General features: G+C 44.1%; 1 protein-coding gene across 1 annotated transcript in view; it reads left to right on the forward strand.

Moving 5' to 3' along the window:
* Positions 1 to 26562, forward strand: part of LOC108801977 (mucosa-associated lymphoid tissue lymphoma translocation protein 1-like) — a gene marked incomplete at its 3' end in the record, with an annotated part of 93863 nt that extends 67301 nt beyond the window's left edge. Inside the window, exons 7-11 of the mRNA XM_018573882.1 lie at positions 4387 to 4413; positions 9130 to 9153; positions 14223 to 14426; positions 23026 to 23203; positions 26488 to 26562. Of these exons, the coding sequence (XP_018429384.1) occupies positions 4387 to 4413; positions 9130 to 9153; positions 14223 to 14426; positions 23026 to 23203; positions 26488 to 26562 (508 nt within the window). The remainder of the gene's footprint in view (positions 1 to 4386; positions 4414 to 9129; positions 9154 to 14222; positions 14427 to 23025; positions 23204 to 26487) is intronic.
* Positions 26563 to 26678: the final 116 nt, after the last annotated feature.

Here is a 26678-nt window from a genome sequence, read left to right on the forward strand (position 1 = left end):
AATTAATTATAGTACATAGGTTGTATGTAGCATGCCTGTCCTTCTCCCCTGCTGCTGCTTTATAAGCACCCTCAGAAGCAAGGTAGAGAGATACCAAGTAACAGTAGTGTTCCATTCATTACTGTATTTGCTTTGGCATGATGTCAGTTAAAGCCTTGGTTCTCAACTGGTGGGTCGTGACCCAAAAGTGGGTCACAACCCCGTATTCAGTGGGTCCCCGCAAGCCTTCCAGTTTTCTAGGTGAGCCATTCAAAATATGCTGCCCGGCTTCGAGTGGCAGCTTGAGGTGGGATGGGAAGAGGCTATGGCTGTGAGAGAGCTCCATCCATATGTGCATTGCTTACAGCTCCCTCATGTGTCCTATAGAGGTGCCATGGTGATATCACATTCTGGCTCCCGGCACCTCTACAGGGCACGCAAGGGAGCTGTACCGGCAATGCACATATGGATGGAGCTCCTTTACAGCACAGCAGCCCGCACTGGACCCCAGGCTGAGGATCCACTCCAGTTCAGGTAGGGAGAGTGGGTGGACCTTAAAAAAATAAAATAAATGAAAACATTTTTGGAGTGTGTATGTGTGTGAGAATGCGTCTGTGGTTGTGTGTGTCTGTCAGTGTTTTTGAGGACCCATTCACACTAGTACAGTCCATTAATTGCATAGTACCATTCGATTAATGCTCTGTACCACGCAATCGCACCTACTGGGCATTCTGACGTGGGAGGTGTGTTGTGTTGCCATTCGTTTGAATGGTACCCCAAAAGCACCTCCCACCCACAGTTCATACGCCCCCGCACCGGAACGGGTGGTACCCTAATGCCAAGCGTTCTATTGCAGTGCAACTTGGGTCGCAACTTAATGACCAAGGACAAATGTGGGTCCTGAGGTCACACAGGTTGAGAAACACGGAGTTAAAGCAACCTCACAAATTAAGAAGAAAAAAAAAGTACTTCCTAAAAAAAGATTTACTGTATGTAATACTTTGTTATCTTTAGTAATGACAAAATGATGGCCACATAAACATTGCCATCGCAGAAATTTAAAAATTGCTGCGGTCCTTAGGGGTTGTACAGGTGTGAGAGTAGAAGTGGTAAAAGCTGAACTCCAGGCTAACAGCGAAATACATATATGAGATCTACAGTATTTAATCTGCCAAAAGGATTTGTATTTCTGTCCATCCAGTCCAGAGGTTTAGAAGGCTCTGCCCCACAGCACAGCCCTGTTGCAGTTTTTCATTTACTTGCATGTCTCCTGCTTACCCCTCAGCCTGTGGTTGGACAGTAGAAGGAGATGTAGAAGACTTAGGCCTTGTTCACACCAAATGCAGACCAGATCCGGTCAGGTTTCTGCACACGCAGTGTAGTGGGTTGTGCCGCGTTTTAGACGCGTTTTGGATGCGTTTTTGATGCGTTTAGGGCCGTTTTTTTAAGTTTAACATGGACTTTCAGGCACTTGCATGCGTTTTTGATGCGTTTTTGCGTTTTAGATGCGTTTTTGATGCTCTGGATCTGGTCTGGAACGCATCAAAAACGCATCTAAAACGCAAAAACGCATCAAAAACACATGCAGGTGCCTGAAAGTCCATGTTAAACTTTAAAAAAAAAATTGTTTTTTTTTTTAACCAAAAAAGCCCCTAAACACATCAGAAACGCATCCAAAACGCGTCTAAAACACGTCTAAAATGCGGCACAACCCACTACACTGCGTGTGCAGAAACCTGACCGGATCTGGTCTGCATTTGGTGTGAACAAGGCCTTACAAGCTCATCTCTCTGTCAGTCTGCACTCTCCTATCAGCATGCTCCTTGTACTAAAACACTCCTAACTGGCTCCTTGTGCTGCTTCTTCCTCCCGCTATCAGAGCTGTGCTGTACAGTGACTTCAAGAGCTACATATCAAGTCAAATTCAGATATTTACAGAGATTACATTCCAAAAATAAAGCACATTTAAGGATGTAATAATAATTGTAGAGCTGTATTCATGCTTGTCTTTTATATCTGTATGGAGTCCAGCTTTATTGTATCTGACAGCTTTGGAACCCTAAATACAAAGGTGATAACAATACATGTCCAGAGTTTAATGGGTTCTTGGAATGAACTAACCCAAACTAGGAGAGATTTTCAAATTAATCACTGATAAGAAACACAGATTTATCAGCAGAAGCAGCTTGGATATGATGCAACACGCAAATGTTTTTAGCGGAAGTCCCATATTCTGAAGATTATCCTGGACAGTTTAAATTATGGAAATTTCCCTACTTAACCACTTGATGACCGCAGTGTTACACCCCCTTCCTGTCCAGGCCATATTTCAGTATTCAGCGCTGCGGTACTTTGACTGACTTTAATCCCGTCATACAACGCTGTACTGAAATGAATTTTATACCAGAGCTTTCATTTGGTGGTATTTAATCACCACTGGGGGTTTTATTTTTTACTATGTAATGAAAAAAGTACAGAGAATTAAAAAAAATAAAACTGTTTTCCTTTTATTATGTTATGAAACATTATTAGGGTAAAATTATAAAAGATAGTAAATAGACGACAAGCACGTCAAGCCTTAAAATTGTGCACGCCCTCGAAATCGCAAACAAAGACCACAGTCAAAATTGGCCATAGGCTAAAAGCTTTTACCGCCGATCAGTTTAGTGTTAACAATGATTGCTGGCCCTAGAATGATTGTTCACACTCTGACGTTTACCGTGATATCTAACATGTGCGGCGTAATGGGCACAATCGTCTTGTAGGCACACCTGACGCATCTTTGCGTGTGTATGTGGGTGCGGGAGACTTTAAAAAAAATGTTGTGGGGTTTTTTTGTGTGACTTTAATTTTTTTTTTTTTACACTTAACTTCATTGCTATCACATAGTGGGCTAAGAAAGCCCCTGTGTGATATCAAATGACAGTGACAGGTCCTCTTTATGGAGACATCAGGGGTCTCTAAGACCCCTAATGTCACCTAGGGACCCCCAACGAAGCTGATGAAGCAGAGATCTGCTTCACCAGCTTCTCTCTGGCTTCTGTAGCCAGAGAATGACAGCTGAATGCGGAAGTGATGTAATAAACATCACTCCCTGCATTCACAGAACAGGGAGGGGATTGGAGGGAGATTGTGTACTGATCTCCCTCTATTCTCCCTGCACAGAGCCACAATGCTGGTCCCGGGCCTACAGGGAGCTTGGGATTGCGGCAGTGGAAACAACGGTGGTGGAGGGGGAGGGACACTGGTGGTGCACGAAGGTACGACATAGAAGCGATCGGGCGTCTCTACAGACGCCGGACTGCTTGTATGTAAACAGCCATCACTGGCTGTTTCAAATGTTGTGTGGGTATGGGCACAAAGGACGTTTTAAGACGCCCACCGGCATCTACAAGACTCCCATCTGGCCGTTTTGCTAGGTTCGGCAGAGGTGGTTCAACTAAAGCTTGGCCCAGTGGGAGATTCCTCCATACACACAGTTTAGCGTAGATGGAGGAATCTGTTGCACTTTTTCCATCTGACAATAGAACATCTGCAGATCATCTATAGGTGTATGGCCAGCTTTACACTGATCAAAGTAGAATGCAATGCACTTTTTGATTTAGAAAATAAAATAAGTTATGCAAGACTATATCACCAGAAGAAAGTCTACTTTGTTCCAAAAACTACAAAGTTACTAAATAATCAGGCCCATTATAAAAATGTAAAAATTGCCCTGGTCTTTAAGGCATATGCAGGTGCCAGAGATGTAATGGCCTGGAGCCTGCTAACATCTGCAAACTGGAGCTGAAGTGCTTTAAAAGCTTCAACAAATCTGCCCAAAGCTTGCTGCACACAGTGTTCTTATACAGAGTTTACAGGGAACGGGGCCTTGCAGTGCCTTCTAAGCCAGTTTGTCCCCAGATTAGCAGCACTCTAGTCCACAAGTGTTCACGTGTAGTGCAATGGGGCAGGCAGGGTGGGCAGACAGTCCCTTCAGCGGTGAACACTTTGTTCTCTGAGATCACATTCTTGGGAAATTTGTGCTTCCCTTATAGCAGGGGTGGGGAACTCTAGCCCTCCAGCTGTGCTCTGACTACAAATCCCAACATGACTCTGTCTCTGGGAGTCATGTCTATAACTGTCAGTCTGCAATGCCTCATGGGACTTGTAGTTCTGCAACAGCTGGAGGTCCAGACTTGCCCACCCCTGCCTTATAGATATTGGATCATTGGACGATCTATCAAAAAGGGATCAGAAGACTTATGTCTATGGGCACCCATAGTCACTCATCAATTTCCTACCTTCATGTGAAGGTGGAATTTAATTTGCTGCTCTTTGGCTATAGTTTTCTTAATTTGCTGTTTTCTCTTTGTTTTAGTGTTATACTGCTATAATTACATTGTTTTTTCTATTCTCTTTTCTCAGATGAGTTGAGTGATTTAATTGATAATGGTAAGTGCTAAATATTTGCAAAACAATCTACTGTTAAAGAAAACTTGCAAAATGAACACAAAATCCAATATGCCTCACATACTGGAGAGCTGACTGGAGAGCTCTAGCTATGACTTAATAGGGGCCGTGTCTGACCTCTGCAGAGAGACCAAAAGAAATCAAGTGTCCTTCTCTGTAGCATGATTTGGGCCGATTTAGACTGGAAGTTCAATTGAGCTATAACAAATCCTAAAAGTAATATGTAAACCAGGCCACCACAACATCTCTTCAATATTAACACCTACCATGCACAATAAGGCCTTATGGAGTATGATAAAATGGTTACCATGAAAGGCTCTTGTAGTTGATGATGGAAGTGTCAGGCATTGTTATGTGGTGTTTCATTTCTGGAGCCCAACACCAGCACACAGACATGAAGGCTAAATGACATTTCATAAGTGGTTGTGTCTCTACACTGCTCTGTTAGAGGAACCAAGGACTTTTATAGAGGAGCTCTAAAGCTTGACACATCTAAAAAGTAAAATCCCAAGCAACTTTTAGCTTTTTTCTCTCAGGTGAAAGTCATCATGTCATACAAACAAGGAAAGAGTAGGAAGGCACGAAAGAAGAAGATACTTCCAGTATGTAATGGAGTTGGGCGTTTATAAGTGGTCTTAGGCCTGGTATCTAAAATTTAGGTAAATTCCAACCATCCTTTAGTTTTTTGCTTTCAGGTGAAATCTTATGCCTCACCATGACCTGAAAACAGGGAAAGAGTAGGAAGACAAGAAGGCCCAGCCATACATGTACCACACAATGATGATACTTCCAGGGTATAATAGAGCTGGACCTTTTGAGTGGACCTAGGCCTGGCATCTAAAATTTAGGTCAATTCCAACCATCCTTTAGTTTTGTGCTGTCAGGTGAATTCATCTACCCCACCATGACATGCAAACAGGGAAAGGGTAGGAAGGCAAAAAAGCCCAGCCATACATGTACAACACAATGATGTTACTTCCACGGTATAATGGAGCTGGGCTTTTATGAGGGGACCAAGGCCTGGCCTCTAAAATGTTGGTACATTTCCACCACCCTTTAGTTTTGTGCTGTCAGGTGAAATAATCTGCCTCACCATGACATGCAAACAGGGAAAGAGTAGGAAGGAAAGAAGGCCCAGCCATACATGTACCACATAATGATGATACTTCCAGGTTATAATGGATATGGGCTTTTGTGAGGGGAACTATGCCTGGCTGTGCACGGTTTTATAGGCTGGGCATGACTGTGCATGGTTTTATAGGCTAGGCCTGGCTTTGGATGGTTTTATGGGCTAGACCCAACTATGCATACTTTTATGGGCTAGGCCTGACTGTGCATGTTTTTATGGGCTAGGCCTGGCTGTGCATGGCTTTATGGGCTAGGCCTGGCTGTGCATAGTTTTATGGGCTAGGCCTGGCTGTGCATGGTTTTATGGGCTAGGCCTGGCTGTGCACGGTTTTGTAGGCTGGGCCTGGCTGTCCACGGTTTTATAGGCTAGGCCTGGCTGTGCATGGTTTTATGGGCTAGACCCGACTATGCATACTTTTATGGGTTAGGCCTGACTGTGCATGTTTTTATGGGCTAGGCCTGACTGTGCATGTTTTTATGGGCTAGGCCTGGCTGTGCATGGTTTTATGGGCTAGGCCTGGCTGTGCATGGTTAATGGGCTAGACCCGACTATGCATACTTTATGGGTTAGGCCTGACTGTGCATGGTTTTATGGGATAGGCCTGGCTGTGCATGGTTTTATGGGCTAGGCCTGGCTGTGCATGGTTTTACAAACCATGTGAAATGTGCAGTAATCCAGAGCAACAAATCAGAAAACATATTGCAATGATCTGACAGAATATTGAGATATAATTTCTGTGGGCTACAGTGCCCTTAGAAGATTGTAACTTTGGTTGGATGCAGAGAAAAACAATTTAGCCATTTTTGTTGTTTTTTAGAGTCCCAAGTCCAGCCAAGACATGTTTGGTTGTTTTGGATAGAGTGGGGAAGGTTTACCCCAATGTCAGCTTTAATTGTGTTTTTTTGTGTCCTGATCTGCGAGATGAGTATCAGACAGAACAGGAAGTACAGTAAGGGGAAATCCTTCTACAGGGACTAAAATTTTACTGCAGTCTGTGTCACCATGAGGGAGATGTCTCCCCATTTCCTGTTCAGGTAACGAACAAGGAGCATGCCGATAGAAGGAGAAAGCAAATCTGACATGAGCTCATCAGGCTGCTGTACAGTCTCGTTTCAATGTCCATTCACAGGCTATGGGTGGGTCCATGAAAGCCAGGGCAGACAAAGTGGGTTTAAGGAAGCTGGCTGTTATTCAACCTGGAAAACTAAGGACCTCTAGTGGCCAAGTAGAAGTACTGCAGGGCACAGTTCCAAACTGAAGCTTAGTATTGCCGAAAAAACTGCAATTTTTTTTACTGGAGTTCTGCTTTAAACAAATAATTTGCAGATCTGAAGTAGGAATCTGTCAGACATGGATGAGTGCGTTGTATTAAAAGACCATTACTCAAATCTGATAACCATTTTCTGTACGGCCATCTTTAGTAACCACCTTTCACACCTCACTGTTGCTCTTTCAGCTTGTTCACTGAAACCTTGTTCGGTTCGGCAACATGGTAAATGACGACCTTATGTATCAACATGCACTTACTAATACCCAGAGTTATTTCCCCATGGCCACCAATCTGAGTCAAACTTTCAGTTCCAGTCCCATGCTGACTCGTAGCTTAAGAGAAGTGAGATCAGGTTAATTCAAAGGGCCTTATGGGTTAATGGTCCCTTCTTATAGATCTGGGCAGTTGTATACAGATACCACCAAGGAAAACTATTTGCATATAGCATGTAAGGTGTTGCGTCGTCATAAGTGAATGTGTTTTATGGGCGTTACATTGTTATGACAGAGTAATCCTTATTTATAATCCAAATATGCAGTATATGTCACAGAAATCTGGCACACCCATAAGGCAACGTGCCTCATCGTTATATTATTATACAGGATTTATATAGCGCCAACAGTTTGCACAGCGCTTAACAATATAAGGAAGACATTACAATCACAATACAATTCAAGACAAGATGGTAAGGAGGGCCATCATCATTATATGTTACACTCACCTTAGACTAGATGGGTAGGGGACCTGCAGTCATCCATAATGCAAGTGGGAGAAGACCTAGCACTATGAATTAGAACACAGGCTATGGAAGTGGATTGGTAAACAGTTAAATACACACATAAAACACAAGTATGGGATCTTTTATATATTTACACAGTTCTGCCATATAGCAGAGCCAAGCTGGCACCAATTTTAGTGTCTCCATCCCCAGCCTGCTGACTGGACAGCACTGGAGCAGCAGAGGACTGATGAAATCATCCCTCTTACTCATTCTGCTTTCTCCTCCAATCAACGTTATCCTTATTATCCCTTTTATATGCAACACACCTGATTGGCTTCCAGTTCTGCCCCTCGCTCACCCAGTCTGGGTGCTGCTGTACAGGGGATTGAAATGACGTTGATACTGACTCAAGCTTAGGTACTTAAACTAGTTAAATGTTAATAAAAATACATTTAGCGGCTTTTTATAATTTATGTTCAATCAAAACTTTTTCGGATAGAATGGAGAAGGGTTAGAACCCCTCAATTTTACTGATGTCCCTGACTCCATTAGTCAGATTTCCTCTCGCTTCCTGTCCCACTGACAAAGGTTTTACCATACAAGGAGTGAGGGGAAACATGCAAAAGTGATGCAGACAGGAAGACCAATCTTAAAGGGCAGAGACGTTCCTGTAATGAGGCAGCTTGAAGAGGTCAAGTACTTGAGGAGTTCCTCTCCTCGGGTCATGTGCCCCTTTTCTGGCCAAAGCGTCCAAGGTTGCTAAGAGCTTTCACCAACCTGTGACGCTCTGTTTGGAGCCTCGCCCAGCTCCTGGCAACCAGTGACATCAGTGAGATGGAATGAGATCTCTGGAAACATTTCCTGTTGTGTATAAGTAGAGGAAAGTTTCCCCAATGGGATAATCTTTGTGTTTGGAGCGCGCTCAGTTGCCTGCTCCCAGTCACTATATAATCAGGAGCTAGTGGGATGGGCTTTCGATCATGTGATCACTGTGACAGCCAACCACAGTGATCACATGATAAGGAGCCTGCCCAACAGCCTCCGGCATTAGGAACCCCTGAAAGGATCGGCTCCCGGTGGCAGAAAGGGGTTAATACAGTGGTGTAACTATAGCCATAGCAGCCCAGGTGGCTGCTATGGGGCCTGGGGGCTAAAGGGGGCCCCATTAGGGTGTTGAGGCAAATTAGGAACATGTGAATATAATGCAGTACAGTATGATTAAGGGTTGGAGTGGTTGCAGTTGATGACAACTCTAATCCCCTGTAAAGTCTACAGTGTAGAGACAACTTCAGATACACAAGAGGAGTCTTTGGGATCTTGGCATTGTTACTCACAGCTCAGAGAGAGGCCATCAGGGGGCCCCATCACATTTTTGCTATGGGGCCCTGGGTTAATACAAAAAGTAAATATATCATTGCTTTCTTTAGAACAACAGATGAACATACGAAGGAGAAACAAGTGAAATAATTTACATACTCAATATATATATATATATATATAGTAAATATTGATTGATGTTATTCTATAATTTTTAGTATTCGCTAACAACCTATGCTTTTTTTCCTGTTTCTTTCACAGTACGCACAGAGGAGCCCATTTTTGGTAAGCATCGCCCATTTATATTCTTTTGTTTAGGAAAGTATTTTTTTATTTCTCAATAAGAAAAAAAGGTTTTGCTACCTACAGGATCCTCCAAGATGAAGGCTTGTCTTTGATGCTAGGTGAAGTAGGAAGCTATAGTCTTTTAAAAGCCGAACTCCAGACGCAAACATTTTAATGGCCCATTGTCTCCATGTGACAGCACTCAATCATGGTGACCCAATCCAGAAATAGCCACACTCCATTCACCAAAAGTAAAAAATCTTTATTTATAGAGCATATGCATACTGTTGCTCCTCCCTTTGTGGGCTCAGTGCTCAGCCTCTAATGTATTTCACCATTCCGGCTTAGAGGAGATAGTCACCCGCACACCAAGGTCTAATGCATCAATACGTACGTTTATGGACGACAGATACACATGACATCACAAGTATGGGCAACATTTCGGAACCTTCATCAGGCAAATAACATAGTGACAACTCTGTTATTAGTCTGATGAAGGGACCTTGATAGGTTCCAAAACGTTGCCCATACTTGTAATGCCATTTGTATCTGTTGTCAATAAAAGGTATTGATGCATTGGACCTTTGTGTGCGGGTGACTATCTCCTCTACATTTCAATTGTGTGGCCCTAACTGCAAGTCATTCCAGCACCCTTCTATATACTAGTGGGATTCCAGTCTGGTGTGCAATGGGATACCTGTTTATTGTTACCATTCCAGCATAATCATTCTCTATATTTATTTTCGGTGAAGACCTTTTGGAGTGCAGCTAATTTTGGATTGGGTTTCTGTAACAGTATGTTTCATGTTTGCCTGCACCTGGGATGCAATCGCAGGGCAAGCCAGACCTGGAATGTGAGTGGTGTTTGCTGTGGATTGACTCAAGGATAGTGATTGCCAGTTCAGGCACCAAACACTAGTGTAAGAAATTCGGGGGTAGCATGTTCCCCTTATCTAGAATTATTGAGGATTTTTATAAGCTACAGAAGCACAGAAACACATGGACAGACAGTAGGTATAAACTCTGTGCAGTGCTTGCTGTAAAGTGAACCTGTTACTTTGCCTAGTTAAAGTGTATGTAAACCCCAAAACCTAAAAATGTAATATATTGCAGCTTAACAATCCTTAGATGTGGTGTCTGCATTAGATTTCTCTTTTGGGCTTTTTCCCCACTGTTTTCATCTGTTGATCAGGCCAGTAAGTCTATTATTTCTCAACTTCCTTTACCAGACCAAGCTGTCCAGCAAAAGGGGCAGATAGAGGGTTGGGGCAAACCAATTAACACTGACAGGGGTACTTACAATTCTCAGCTTTTATTTATTTATATAAAACCTTTGTACCAAAAGGGAAAAAAATTGTTGCTGTTGCTTAACTGCTTAAAAAAAGGTTGACTGGAGTTTGCAGTTGGATTTGTTAGTCAAAACTGTCTAAAGCTGCTAGTCCATCTAACACCACCCTCCTCACAAGGTGAAAATGCTGCTGTCCAAGGGTGGCTTTGTCGTTCCTCCATAAAGTGGAGCCACCCTAAGGGCTTGTTCACACCAAATGCAGACCCGATCTGCATGGGTTTCTGCGCATGCACATGCAGTGCACAAATCCTCTCCTGAGCACAGCAGGATGGAGCGGATGTCACTGCTGTGACATCCGTGTCCATACAGTTTTTTCCTTGCGATGGAGGGAAAAACATGGAAACTGCTGGACCCCATGTGTGTCTATGGGGAATCTGATGTAAACAGACATGTTTACCCCTGATCCGGCATGATCCGGTCCAGCAAAATGGATCACTGTTCCATGTGCTTTTCCGGACCCGGCCAGAAGCGGGGGTAACCAGATGTAAACTGACACCCATCCATTTACACATGGCTGCCCATAGACTTGCATGGGGCATCCAAGCGGGTCTACCTGAAAAACTGACAGGCGGACCCGATCGGAGCGACCGAGTGAAAGGGGCCTTACTCTATCGATGCAAACAGTTTCTCTGGATAGGAAGTGGGGGAAAATATGCACAAACCACACACACAGTGTTTTTAGTAGAATAAGAGAAGGCTAGAACTCCTTTCAGCTTTGTATTGCTATTTCTCTGTTGCATATTTCCTCTCACTTCATGTCTGGTGATAGCATTGTCGCTGTCACTGGAGATGAGGGGTATTCTCTGCCTCACGGCACCCTGAATAGCAGAAATAACCCAAAGCTCCAGCCCTTGTCATCTCTATCAAATCAAATAAAAGGAAAAAAAGGTTTGGCTGGAATTCCATTTTAAACATTCATTTGAAAAATTCTGAAGCAGACGCTGACATCATTGTTCTATGTGTAGAAAAGAATGTCTAAAAGAATTTAGATTGATGCCATTGTTAAGGGATGTACCCTGTCTCTATTATTTGCATGGGGCCCTATTATGAGTCATTGCCGGCAGTCACGAAATGTGTCACTTCACACATTTCTGTGATAGAAATGATTAGTACTCATACGACTGTTTTCCAAAAGATTTCCTTTTTCTCTTTGCTACAGCGTGAGTCATTAAGAGTGTCTTCATCATTCTACTGCTGAACTTATTGTACGACTTTATACTTTTCACAACTTTTTGCAACTGAAAAAAGTCAAATCCACTCCCGGCGCAGGCTGCAGCTACTAATCTTCTCCCATTTCAAAAACGCCAGTCACACAGGGGGCTTCTCCATAGTAAGGACCGGGGAACCTTTAGATCAAATCAGAGAGCAAAGGCACAGAGCGCCCAATCTATGTGAAGGAACGCTTTATTAAGTAAATTACATAAAAAGAACAATAAAATGCTCACAAAGGTATATTAAGTTGAGGAGAAATAACATCCCAAGTTCTGTTCCAGCCAGGGTGCATAGACCCGTTCTGTATACAATACAATCGCCGTCCGTTTAGCAAGCTGGCATGCCGCTGTTCTATCAAAGTTTGTGACGGCGTTAGAATGTGTAACCGGTCACATGGTCACACATTCTAAAGTAATCCTGCCCACTTTTTTGTCGGTAGAATGTGTCACTGGCAAAAGGTGAATAATTCCAACTCTTTCTCAGCGGTTCCAGGGCAGATCGGCATCACAGATGGTATGTGCAGGAGAACCGATCTGCCCTGGAACAGCTGATCGGTCCTGAAATGTCCCTTCTATCTGATTTTGTGGAATGTGAGATCGCACTCACAAAGTCGATAGAAGTGACATTTCAGGACCAATCAGCTGTTTCAGGGCAGATCGGTTCTCCTGCACATACGATCTGCAATGCCGATCTGCCCTGAAACAGCTGAGAAAGCGTTGGAATTCTTCACCTTTTGTCGGTCACATATTCCACCGCCGAAAAAGTGGGCAGGGTTACGTTAAAATGTGTGACCACGTGCCCGATCACACATTCCAACCCAGTCACAATCTTTGATAGAACACAGCCTCACAGCCGACCCTGCGTACTAGCGTTTGACGCGTTTCCGGGGCATGCCCCGTTCCTCAGAATATTTGCAACTGAGTTTCTATTCAGTCAATACATAATTTCAATATATCAAATTAAGTTTGGTTTCTCCATTCAAATATATGAGATATACCCTGGCAGGGCAACAAAAAGTATTGCATAATTATTGTATGCTTTGGAGCTATTCTCTCAGCCCATTAGGATATGTCATATGTGGCAAACTAGCTGTGTCTATGGAATGCAGCTATACCTAGGACTGCAGCTGGCCATGTACAGTATATGGCCAAACGTTTGTGGACACCTGACCATCATACCTATATGAGCTTGTTAGACATCCCATTCCACAACCATTTGTGAGGCCAGTTGCTGATGCTGACGAGAAGATCTGGCTTGCAATCTGGTGTTCATTAGGGTTGAGGTCAGGGCACTTGAGTTCCGCCATATCACACTCATCAACCATGTCTTTATAGAGCTGGCTTTGTGCGCATACTAGAACAGAAAAGGACTTTCCCCAAACTGTTGCCACAAGACTGGACCTACACAATTGTCTTAACAGCGTTACCAGCACCCTTCACTGGAAACATGTAAAGTGAATGTCCACAAACTTTTGGCCTTATAGTGGAAGTGGACCATGCATTAAACAAAAATAATGTCTGGTGTAAAAAGCTTAACCTGGCCTACTCTATGTTGTTGTTTCCATGCAGGGGGGAGTAAGTTCATATTTAAAGGGTAGCCAAAGCCAGAACTTATTTTTAGATTTGGAAGGGGTAGAACCCCTGTGTTTTTTTTTTTATTGCTTGCAAAAAAAGAATGCCAGCACTAGCCAAAAAAGCTCAAGCTTTTAATGAGGTTGAAGTAGAAAAACCATGTAGTGGAAGTAAGCATAATACCAATGTTTTGGGGGCCGCCATGGACCCATTTTGCTAGGTTACAAGCAAACAAGACCAAATACAATACACAAACCTAAATTCGCCCCACTTAATGAGCAAATTCACACCACCTGTGGCACAGACTTACCCATGCATGTACAATACACTGGATCTTCCCTAAGGGCCCATTCACACCAAATCCAGATCATCACCAGACCAGATTGTTTTTGGACCCAAAATGCATCCTAATTTATCCCTATGCTATTTCTGGCCTCTGTTCACACCAGCGCAGTTTGTTCCAGACCAGAAAAATACTGCATGTCTCATTTTGTCTGGCCTGGAATGCACCGTAACTGCAGGCAGGTTCACACCATTTTCCAGACCAGATATGGTCCGGAAAATGGTGTGAACCTGCCCTAAATATGAATGTAAATAAGACCTTCATATAGCCTTGCACTAAGGCAATGGGAATACCTTCTCCATAGCACAATCACTAGTGTCCTAGTGATCACTGTCAAATTTATATTTTTCACCAAAACAGGAACACATGGAAAAAGTGACAACTGTCTAAATGGGAATTTCCACTGGAGAGATTTCCTCTTGTGTGGAAGTACAGGGAAATCCCCCAATGGGACCCCAAAAAAAAAAAGATCCAAAACTCAACAAAATATATATTTGGCCATAAAGTCTGTATCTGATTGGTTGCTGTGAGGAAGTATAGAATGCCTAAGAAAGTTCCTATTCCATTATGAATATTTGAATGTGTCTCTTTACAGCTACAGACAAGGTTGCCTTATTAATCGGGAACATGTCCTACAAAAACCACTCACAACTTAAAGCTCCGATGGTCGATGTGTACGAACTCACAAACTTACTGCGACAACTTGACTTCAAGGTTGTATCTCTTCTTGACCTCACTGAAGTTGAAATGAAGAATACAGTGGATGAATTTATGCTTTTACTGGACAAAGGAGTATATGGTAAGAAGTAATAAATACGGTTGTATAAAATCATAATGGCCTAGCAAAGGGGTTGGCTGTCCTCTCTGTAAATTCCATGGAACGAACGTTCTACATTCTACAGCTGCATTGAAGGCCTGGTTTTGAATGGAATGTGTACAGTTGGTGATGTTAATGGACAGCTCTGACCATCCAACCAGATGTGACATTCAGTATACAGCTCTTATGCTTCAGTCTAGGAAGTGGTTAGAGATAGGATGTCTGTGAAGGTTCTCATTCACTCAGATTTATAAAAAAAAGAATCTGATGAACCACCAGAGAAAACAAGACGCCACACCTCTAAACCTACAAATCCAACAACCATATATACTAAATACGGGGTTTTTAAGGTGTCAGATCAGGGAGGAAAAGATTATGAAAACATTGTATCAAACATCACATATTTAGTGAAAAAAATAATAAACTAAACATCTATGCTAAAACATATAAAAGATCCCCAAATGACTAGGATATACGCCAGCAACAACTCCCTGTATAGGATTGTATGCTTATACCAAGGCATTATACCTCCCTGGACCACATCAACATTAACAAATAGCTCAATAAACTCCTTAAGCTTCAATATCCTCATAACAATTAACTGGATATATTCTATCATCATAATTTGTATCCTTCAACCATTCATAAATGTGTGATGTGTCGGACCTTCTTCTACGCATTGCGCTGAAGCTTCTTCAGGAAGATAGGAGGTGGCCATTTTTTAGGCATCTGATGGTGAAAAGATCCACAAATCAGGGGGATATCCCTCATCACTGAGAAGACATAGGGAGCATATAAGAATGGCAAGGCAGGAGGGACTTGATAACCTTCCATGAATTCCTTAACAGTATTAACCAAGTTGTTAAGATCTCTCAAACACCTCCTCCAGCCACCAGACCATCCGTGTCTCCTCTGTCCCTAACGCATTTTTTTCAATAAATATGTGATGTATTCATGATTCTTTCATCCCTGATCTGACACCTTAAAAGCCCCGTATTTAGTGTAATTTGTTGTCTCGTTCATTCAGGTCATGGTATAGCTAGGAATAGCTTGTCACATTCAACTGGACTTGTACTGTAATGCTGAAGATGTTTTGCAGTCACTTATTCAGTTCTAATGAGTGCCAGGAACATATCCACACAGGTAGCACAGGCACCTTGATCACCATTGAATGTGTCAAAGTAGATGTTGGTTTTCCGAGAACATAATGGGAGGTGTAAAAGTTGTGCAAAACATTCTGTTCTGGTTTCATTTCATGTCAGGTGGTCCGCAAAGGTGTTAATTCTTCCATCTACAAGGCAAAAGGTGTTCTAATAGCCAGGGTAAACAGGGTAAACATGGCAGATGGTGTAAAAATCCCAAACTCTTGTTAGGGATGGTTGTTCCAGTTAGACAGAGATGATCTTCTTCACTTCTCTTGCAAACTAGTTGCCTAAAATGTACACCTCGCTGTCTCTAAAGGAATGTGCCCTTTCCTTAAAGGAGAATTATGAGGCGAGTGATTTTCACTCAGCCTTATAATCTGAGCCGACCTGTGACAATTAAACTGTCACAGGTCGGCTCAGTAGATCGGGAAGTGAGCGAACACATACAGGCGCTCGCTCACTTCTCGAACTATCCATGCAGAGAGCCGTGGCTGTCACTCACGGCTCCCTGCAGGGATTCCCCCCCTCCCTGCTCCGAATCCTTCAGCGCTGACTGGCGAAACGGACGGGGGAGGGGGCGGGCACAGCTGGATCTGCCTCTAGATAGGCAGAGCCAGCTGTCAATCCCGCAGCTGGGTGGATCCAGACAGTATTGTCGGGATCCGTCCCGGCGGTGGCGTCTCAGTATACCGCAAGCTTTAGCTCGCGGTATACTGAGCTTTGGGTCACGGGAGGACGCTAGTTTGTGTTCTCCTGAGGACCCTTAGGAGAACTATGGGGAAACGCCCTGACCCCATAGTTCTCCTTTAGGTGTAGTAAGACTGTTGCATCATGACCTGTATAATGTGCCCTCCTATGTTGTGTCATTCATTTGTTGAGAGGTTGTTTTGTCTCCCCAATTTGCAGTCTTTTCATTTTTCCCTACACTGAACTGTATATACCAGGTTACTTCACTTGGATTTGGGTGGTGGGCCTTTTGGATGTACAATCTTCTGTCTCGGTTTATTGCCGGGTTTGAAAGACACAGGATGCAATGCGTGTGAAAACACAGGCTTTATTTTTTTTTTGTTCTTAAACCAACAAACAACAAACAAACAACAACTGCCTTGACACATTCCATGGTGATTAAGACCCCTGTGTTACCTGTGTGGATAATAATGCTGGGGGCATGTTTCTGGCACTCATTGGAACTGAAGAAGTGTTTTGGATAAGCTGCAAAACATTTTCATTATTACAGAACAAGTCCAGCTGAATGTAACTAACCACTACTGGCTTCTAGATGGGATATTTCTATGCTTCTTCTGCTGGTTCAAAGTTTGGTCCCCACCGAATATCTACATTGTTTTCAGTTTATTCCCCAGATATAAATTGAAGGTGTATGGATATTTACATACTTTGATAAGGCTCACCAACCCAAATGTGTTTGCTGTGTAGAGGATCTGAAATTGGTAGAATGCCCTAGTCCAGTCCTTGGGCTAGGACACTCAGCAGTATCACACGTGAGGGGGAGACTGAGCGAAGACCGAATGGATGAGGGGGCTGCCCTTGCGCCTCTTGTCCAACACTCCTTGGAAGTGGGGACAGGGGGTGTGTGGACACAGAGTAGCACGAGTGCCGATGAAGCAGACTGCACTGCGTGAGTCCAGGAACCCTAGGGATCCAACTGGAACAGGAGACTGAAGCAAGTCAAGGATATAGTCCGAGGTCACAGCCAGCTGGGCAGTGAAGTACACAATCGAGAACCAGGAGAGATGTCGGGGGCACAGGTTGAGAGCAGCAGATCAGCGAGGCACCAGGCAGAAGGCAGAGAGTAATCCAGCAAACAGGCCGAGGTCTCAGTGGCAGGCAGCATGCGAAAGGAGTGGTCAGGAAACAAGCCGAGTCAGGTGCAGGAATCACGCAGACAGATCAGATCACAGGGAGACAGGAACAAGCTGAAGATCTTCCAGCAACCTGTGCACATTACAAGCTTGTTTACATAGGCCAGCCCATTAGTGCATGTCCTATGCAACTTCCTGTGCGCCACCCTGTTGGTCCGTGCACGTCTTCTTTCATGCGTTTGTGTTTCCACGCATGTTCCGTATTGCACACTTCCGTGTGTGCCTGCGCACTATTGCATGTTTGGCAGTACGTACTGGGCTTTTCTTCCAGTGAGAATCATCCTGAGCAGAGAGACTTCACTATTTTAGACAATCAAGACTTGCAGTCAGTGACAGGTGCTGGGCATGATATAGCTACCTGCAATCATAACAGACCCAGATGGTCTTCCAGCACCAACCTTATCAATCCCTCTGAGAAGGAAGCAGATGTTGGAGGGTGGGAAAAGGTGTCCCCTAATAAACCATGTTCTTTAAGAACACCAGCCTTTTACCATGCTACCTAATCAGTGAGGTACCATGGTACGCTTTGCATAGAAATCTCTTCCTACCACTAAAGGGCTAGTTGGTTGTGTTTGTCCCCCAGGGCCAAAGGTCCTTTCCTGGACAGTATCCCAAATTTCTCTCAGTACACCAACACAGGTCCAAGAGCACCTAATGGTAAATACAGTCATATGCCTATGTATGAATCTAACTTACATGTATATTACTGTATTCTCGACTTTGAGCACCGCCGCGGTAATTTTAGGTTATCGTGTTTGGTTCTGAAATTGTATCCACCCATACTTCCTGTGGTTTTGTTTTGCAAGATATTACAGACTGATAAGACCTCTGCTTCCCTCTTTTACAAAGAGTTCTGCTGTCTGTTTTTAGTTTGCTTTGACACTCTGGCACCCGCTTTGTAATAGCTTTGTTTACCAACTATGCAAATCCTCGGGAGTGAATGCGTTCGCCTCTCGTGTAGAACTGTACATGACTTGTCTTCAGTTCTAAAAGGTTGCCCACTCTGGGACTAGACCGTAGGTGGAATTTGACTTGAGAAAGTGGACTAGTTCCCCAAAACACTGGCTATTTATTGCACCTCCACCTGTCACCCGGCGCCCAGCTTCTTTATACTTTGTGTATGGTGACTCATAACTCTTTTGAATCGGGATCCCACAATATTTTCTATATATATACAGTGTATATCTATATAGATATCTATATAGATCTATATATCTATATTATGTTGACTATATTGCATACTAAGTAGGGCTGCAACAACTAATCGACATAATCGATTATAATCGATTATTGAAAAAGTTGTCAACTTTTTCAATAATCGATTAATCGGCTTCCGATCAGTTGGCCCTGTTCACAGCTCCACACACGCTGCGCACCGCACCTCCTCCCCAATATTGTTTATCCGATTAACCGATTAATCGCAATTAATAATCGGCTAACTAATCGATTTTGAAAATAATCGTTAGCTGCAGCTCTAATACTAAGTGAAAACTGTCTCATGTATAGTAAGTATATCACTCAGTATTGTGTGTGATTTCCTATCCAATGTGTATACTTAGGTATTATCTATGCTGAGGAATATAAACATTCAAAACATTTTTCTTGGTGTGCTATCTTATTTGATTGACTTTTATTTAATTGGAGAATTCTTTTTGAGGTCTCTGGTGTAGCTACAGCTCCCACTTACCGCTTGCTGTGAAGGTATAACTAATAGGGTCATGCATTGTCCAGTATTTTTAACGTACTAGACCGTAGGCTAACCAAGAGCTAAGCTTTGCAGAAACTAGTGATATCTCAATGGCATGATGTGGGTGCATAGTAAAGCCCAGTCAAATCCTTATCCCAGTCTAAGCCCTGATGAAGGAGGAGCCATTGGCTGTTTTTTGTTTGCTTGAATTGTGAACATTTCAAGCAGAATTAAGAGGCGAGTGATTTTCACTCAGCCTCATAATCTGAGCCGACCTGTGACAATGAGACTGTCACAGGTCGGCTCAGTAGATCGGGAAGTGAGCGAACACATACCGTCGCTCACTCACTTCTCGATCTATCCCTGCAGAGAGCCGTGACTGTCACTCACGGCTCCCTGCAGGGATTACCCCCCTCCCCTCCCCGATCCTCCAGCACTGACTGGCGGAACAGATGGGGGAGGGGGCGGGTACAGCTGGCTCTGCCTCTACATAGGCAGAGTCAGATGTCACTCACGCAGCTGGGTGGATCCAGACAGCATTGTCGGGATCCATTCCGGCTGCGGCGTCTCAGTATACCGTAAGCAGTAGCTCGCGGTATACTGAGCTTTGGGTGACGGGAGGACGCTAGTTTGTGTCCTCCCGTTACCCTAAGGAGAACTATGGGGAAAAGCCCTAACCCCATAGTTCTCCTTTTAAAAGCACTTTTGAACTCTTTAACCTTTTGACTTTGCATCCTTTATTTCTGAACATCCTGTCACCATAGGGGCTCTATCTATAAAGAGCAGCCCTGTAAAAAGCATCACCTAGACCAGGGGTGCCCATTAGGTAGATCGTGATCTACCAGTAGCTCTCAAGCTGATGCTGGTAGATCACGAAGGGTGTGAATGGCGGCCCCTTTATTCCATTTTGGTATATTTATTTAGCTGTGCACACATGATTTCCTATTAGCCTGAGTCTGCTGAGCCAAGCTCCCTGACACCTTTCTGGAGTAGTCCATCACTGGAGCCATTTTTTAAAATGTATTTTATTGTTTATCCGATTAACCGATTAATCGCAATTAATAATCGGCTAACTAATCGATTTTGAAAATAATCGTTAGCTGCAGCTCTAATACTAAGTGAAAACTGTCTCATGTATAGTAAGTATATCACTCAGTATTGTGTGTGATTTCCTATCCAATGTGTATACTTAGGTATTATCTATGCTGAGGAATATAAACATTCAAAACATTTTTCTTGGTGTGCTATCTTATTTGATTGACTTTTATTTAATTGGAGAATTCTTTTTGAGGTCTCTGGTGTAGCTACAGCTCCCACTTACCGCTTGCTGTGAAGGTATAACTAATAGGGTCATGCATTGTCCAGTATTTTTAACGTACTAGACCGTAGGCTAACCAAGAGCTAAGCTTTGCAGAAACTAGTGATATCTCAATGGCATGATGTGGGTGCATAGTAAAGCCCAGTCAAATCCTTATCCCAGTCTAAGCCCTGATGAAGGAGGAGCCATTGGCTGTTTTTTGTTTGCTTGAATTGTGAACATTTCAAGCAGAATTAAGAGGCGAGTGATTTTCACTCAGCCTCATAATCTGAGCCGACCTGTGACAATGAGACTGTCACAGGTCGGCTCAGTAGATCGGGAAGTGAGCGAACACATACCGTCGCTCACTCACTTCTCGATCTATCCCTGCAGAGAGCCGTGACTGTCACTCACGGCTCCCTGCAGGGATTACCCCCCTCCCCTCCCCGATCCTCCAGCACTGACTGGCGGAACAGATGGGGGAGGGGGCGGGTACAGCTGGCTCTGCCTCTACATAGGCAGAGTCAGATGTCACTCACGCAGCTGGGTGGATCCAGACAGCATTGTCGGGATCCATTCCGGCTGCGGCGTCTCAGTATACCGTAAGCAGTAGCTCGCGGTATACTGAGCTTTGGGTGACGGGAGGACGCTAGTTTGTGTCCTCCCGTTACCCTAAGGAGAACTATGGGGAAAAGCCCTAACCCCATAGTTCTCCTTTTAAAAGCACTTTTGAACTCTTTAACCTTTTGACTTTGCATCCTTTATTTCTGAACATCCTGTCACCATAGGGGCTCTATCTATAAAGAGCAGCCCTGTAAAAAGCATCACCTAGACCAGGGGTGCCCATTAGGTAGATCGTGATCTACCAGTAGCTCTCAAGCTGATGCTGGTAGATCACGAAGGGTGTGAATGGCGGCCCCTTTATTCCATTTTGGTATATTTATTTAGCTGTGCACACATGATTTCCTATTAGCCTGAGTCTGCTGAGCCAAGCTCCCTGACACCTTTCTGGTGGATACTGGTGGTTGAAGTGCTATGTATTACATCAAAGAATATTAGTTTACACAGCCTGCTGCACTGCACTGTTTGCAAAATACAGCAAGGTGAGCCAGGAGAGACAGACAGGAGAGAGAGCAAGGAGAGACAGCCAGGAGAGAGAGCAAGGAGAGACAGCCAAAAGAACGAAGAGAGACAGCCAAGAGAGAAAACTAGGAATGACAGCCAGGAGAGGGAGCGAGGAGAGACAGCCAGGAGGATGAGCAAGGGGAGAGAGGAGAGACAGCCAGGGGGATGAGCAAGGAGAGACAGACAGGAGAGAGGAGAGACAGCCAGGGGGATGAGCAAGGAGAGACAGCCAGGAGAGAGAGCAAGGAGAGACAGCCAGGAGAGAGAGAGCAAGGAGAGACAGCCAGGAGAAAGAGAGCGAGGGAGGTTTTTTTTTTGTTGGTAGATCTCATGTAGCTCGTCATTTGAAAAGTATATCTTAAACACAAAAATTGTGGGCACCCCTGTCCTAGACAGTAGTTACCTTTTTGGCAGCCTGTGTCTTGAAATGCTATTGCTTCACTGCTTTGTGGCCGAGTCAAAACACCTTTTCCCTATACTGCACATGGTGCTTCCTCTCACCGGCTTATTAGTGCTTGGCCAAGGAGCAGAGGTAGGGTGCCATTTTATAACACGGGCTGAGTATAGATGATCTTCGTTACAGGGATGCCTTTTTTTTATTGATGTTTCAATATTTATTTTTTTTACAGATATTTAAAAAGATGAAAAATCGGTTTATGAAAAAAATTAAGTTGATTAAAAACCAGACCATTTCCGGTCTGAAATCAACTCTGCACATAAAGAAATGATAACAAGTCTGTTGGACCAATTGGTAGCAGTTCACCAATGCACCGAAAGCATTGAATACAGGGCTGGGCCTATAATTAGGCAGTCTGTGGCTGTTGCCTCAGGAGGCATCTCTTTGGGTCATGTGGGGGGTGTTCCAGGCCTGCCGTCCGCTTTTCGGACATAGTGCCCTCGGTTGCTAAGACCCGCATGGGGAGATGTGTAAGGGCCATTCACATCTCCCCTCTCAGCTCTTAGCAACCTGGGATGCTCTGGCCGGTGTCCTGCCCATTTCTTAGCAACCGTGATGTCACTGGTTGCCAGCAGCTGAGTGTGACACCCTGGCCAGTTTTCCACCCACCACCTGGCAACCAGTGTCAGTGAGCTGCCCAACTCGTAGCAAGCAGTGATGTCACTGGTTGCCAGCAGCTGAGTGTGACCCTCTGGCCAGTGTTCCACCCAGCTCCTGGAAACCAGAGACGTCAGTGAGCTGGGTGGGATGCCAGCCCAAGCTGGGTGGTGCACCACCAGGACACCGACCAGAGTGCCATTAGCGTGCACCACCAGCACCCCATCAACCTCTCCCCTGCCTCAGGCAGTGATTATACTATGGACACCCCTGATTGAATATTCTCCAGCTGATCACATAAAGGGCTTCGTTTCACCACATTTGGGGCAGATTTTCCATCACTCGCTTGTGTCTAATCATATGTCTGTAATAATGATGCCCATTGTCTCCCAGGATTGTTGTACTACGCGGGCCACGGTTATGAAAATTTTGGAAACAGTTTCATGGTACCCATCGATGCTCCAAAACCGTACAAGTCCTCCAACTGTTTGTGTGTGCAAAGCATACTAAAGCGGATGCAAGAAAAAGAGACCGGGCTCAATGTATTTCTACTCGATATGTGCCGGAAGAGGTAAGGTCTACTCCAGGACATAAGATCATTAGAAAGCCCAATGTCTAAAAAAAAAAGTGAATATCCATACTTAATTATGTAAAATTTGCAGAAGTTCTTAATAGTTTAAGCTGCCAACATTGCTTTTGCTGTACTGAGCAGTATTATCAGACCTGCCCAATTATCCCCTGCTGAACTACAGAACACTTTCCTGTAATGTTATGGAGATAAGGAAAGTGTTTTATAGTCCAAAAGGGAGGAGTTGATAACACTGCTTGGGATTTCAATGCAGCAGAACAGGACACAGTGGTGAGGTGGGTGGAGGTTGGTGGTGGGAACCACTGAGCACTGCAGGGGACCACAGGAGCTCAACACCTCCCAAAGTGTTGGTTTCCCAGTAGAGTTTGGTGGAGGATTTCACCTGAACAGAGCAGCATTCTGGTAGTATAGTAAATTTTAAAAAAACGATTTTTCCCCGAAAAAGGGGATCCCACCACTGTTTCAACATTTTTTTGACCATACACTTTATATTTGTCGTAGAAAATTATTTATTAAATATATATTAAAATTGCACATATAAAAAAAATCCATATCAAAGAACATCAACAAACAAATAAGTGGCTGCATACGGCTAATAAATAAGAAAAAATGCGTGTGGATAAACATTGGTTAGAGGGCACACCCTGAAAAACTCCACTTTATGAAGATATAAGAATTGGATTCCCAAAGATTGGAAAGGAGATATCAGATCTCGTCAAACACGTGTATGGAAAAATGCAAAAAGAAACAGTCAACATGAAAAAATATATATCATACGTGTAGAAAAAATTGATGGATTTCACTCACAGTACTGTGTATGTTCGCCCATAGAACAAAGTAGGAGGATCGGAGTGGTTTTACCATGGATATAAATTAATTTCGGCTTGATATGCAGATAGTTCAGGAGATCTCTAGCCTCATCTCGGCTTTTACTCCCAGCCGCAGATATATGCCTTTGCTGAACACATGCTTATCTGTAGTGGTGGTTTTCTCCAAAGTGGAAAGAAGATATTGGCGGGTCAGTTGCTCCAATGGAGATTGAAATCCTGCTGAAGAAAGCTGTTTTTCTCCTGAAATGGAGCAAATTAAATGGAGCAAATTAATAGGGGACCCTCCATTATAAATAAATCAAAGCTTTATTGATAATTGATATATATTTCAAACCTTCCCACCCCGCAGTATATATTACTAGTATAGTAAATTCTGACACTTTTTTTCCAGGTACGCCTGTATGGGGATGCTTTTAGTTAAAGCACCATCTGTGTCTTAGTAGGGATATTTCCCTTCACTTCCTGTGCCATGGACTCAACAGAAAGTGAGAGGATCTCTTTCCAAATTGAGGAAAACCCCCTATTAGACAGTTGTCACAGAAACAAGTGTCCCCATTGGAATATTTCCTCTGTATTCCTGCTGTGGTGGCAACTCAGAATTTTGGATTTCCCATCACTTTCACTGGTGATCAGGACAATTAGAGGGGGTGAATCTCCTTAACAGGGACACAGACAACAACAACAACAAAAAAGACCTGACAGGGGTTCTAACCCCTCTTCCCCGTTCCAAATCTAAAATGAAAAGCTTTGCCTTTAGATGTAATTTAAAACCCATCTCCAGGCCAACTAAGAAACTGGGTTTCCCCTGCACTGCAAGAGTTAAGTGCTCCTTTATGTCTAGGGGACAGGAAAAGCTATTTTACTCACCTGATCGCCACTCCCGCCGCCTCTCTCTGGACTGTTAGACTGGTTCCCGATGCCTCTTCCACCCTTTCTCTACGGTGGTCTATAGACTGCTGACATCTGCACACCTAGAGTAGCTTCCATAGACCTGCATTAGACGTGAGGTAATCCTTCGGCAAGGGTAGGTTTCTGGTTAGCCCAGAGATGGGCATTAATGATAGTGTCGCTTTAAAACTGAACTCTAGGCAGGTATTAAGAAGCACCAATGAATGCAATTATGTATTGGGATTGGGAGGGACAGTACATGTGATAAATCAGTAGGGATGCACCGATACAGTTTTTTGGTATCGAGTACGAGTATCGATATTTTGCTTTCGGTACTCGCCAATACCGAGTACCAATACCGGTGCTTCTGCTGGCATGGAGTTGGCTTCCTGGGCAATCAGGAAGCCGGGCAGCGGGTAATAACATGCTGCCCAGCTTCCTGATTGCCAGGGAAGCCATCTCCATGTTGTTTGGCTGGCTCGATTGTGATTGGCCGGGAGACCGGTTTTCCAGCCAATCAGCATCGAGCCGGCTTCCCGGCCAATCGGGAAGCCGGATGGTGTGTAATGACTCGCCTCCCGGCTTCCTGATTGGCTGGAAAGCCGGCTTCCCAGCTAATCCGCATTGAGCCGGCTGTTCGGCCAGCTCGATGCTGATTGGCCGAGAAGCCGGCTTCCCAAACAATGAGCAAGGAGGCGGCTGTTCGGCCAGCTCGATGCCGATTGGCCAGGAAGCCGGCTTGCCAGCCAATCAGCAAGGAGTCGGCTGTTCGGCCAATTAGGAAGCTGGAAGGTGAGTCATTACTCGCCACCCAGCTTCCTGATTACCCGGGAAGCCTGCTCCATGTTCCCCTACGGCCCTGCTAGATCACAGGAAATCTTCCTTTGACCAGAAGTTCCGGTATAGGGAAGGTATGAGAGCATTTGGGCGAATACGAGTACTCACCCAAATACTCGGTATCGGAACCGATCATCCCTACAAATCAGGTGTGCTGCATTCACAGTGGACAAGGAACATGCAGACAGGAGGAGAGAACAGACAGATAACCTTATCAATGTCTTACTTCCTCTTAGCTGTCCAATCACAAACTAGAGGTGGGGAAGCGACTAGGCTGCGTTGCTTAACTGCAGCAGAGAAAAGTCAGGCCACCAGGCTAGCTGTGCTATCCGGCACAACTGTATAAATTTCAGGACTGGAAGGACAGAAACACAAATCCTTTGGCAGGTGAAACAGCTCTTTCATGTGTTGGTGGCCATGCTGAGTCTCTGGCTTCAGTACTTTCTAACCTGTAACATATATGCAGATCGGAAAAGTCAAAGACCAGTGAGAAGTTTTTATCTGTCTGCATGTTCCAGGTCAGTCAGTCAAGGTATTGAAGCAAGAGGTCCAGCATGACAGCCCAGCAACTAGCATTTTCAGAAAGGCAGCCTCCCATGCTCTTCTTATTACAAAGCTCATATAATGGACATATACAGAAGTGTAGTTTTGTGTTTTTTAGTTTCAAAGTGTACATGTCTGTCTCATCACAAATGACATGTCTTCTTACAGGAACCAGTATGACAACACCATCCTAATTCCTGAGAATCTGAAGGTGACGGCAAACATTGTCTTTGGATATGCCACGTAAGTTCTGCTCTGACCCTCAGACCTTGCTTGACACTCGTATGATATTATCATTAGGGGGGTGGCTTGTGAATACGATCAACAGGTCTAGATTTCTTTTTTGTATGGCCCCCTGG

This window comes from Nanorana parkeri, unplaced genomic scaffold (genome assembly GCF_000935625.1).
Source record: "Nanorana parkeri isolate BGI_ZX_2015 unplaced genomic scaffold, ASM93562v1 scaffold2592, whole genome shotgun sequence".
Classification (NCBI taxonomy): Eukaryota; Metazoa; Chordata; class Amphibia; order Anura; family Dicroglossidae; genus Nanorana; species Nanorana parkeri.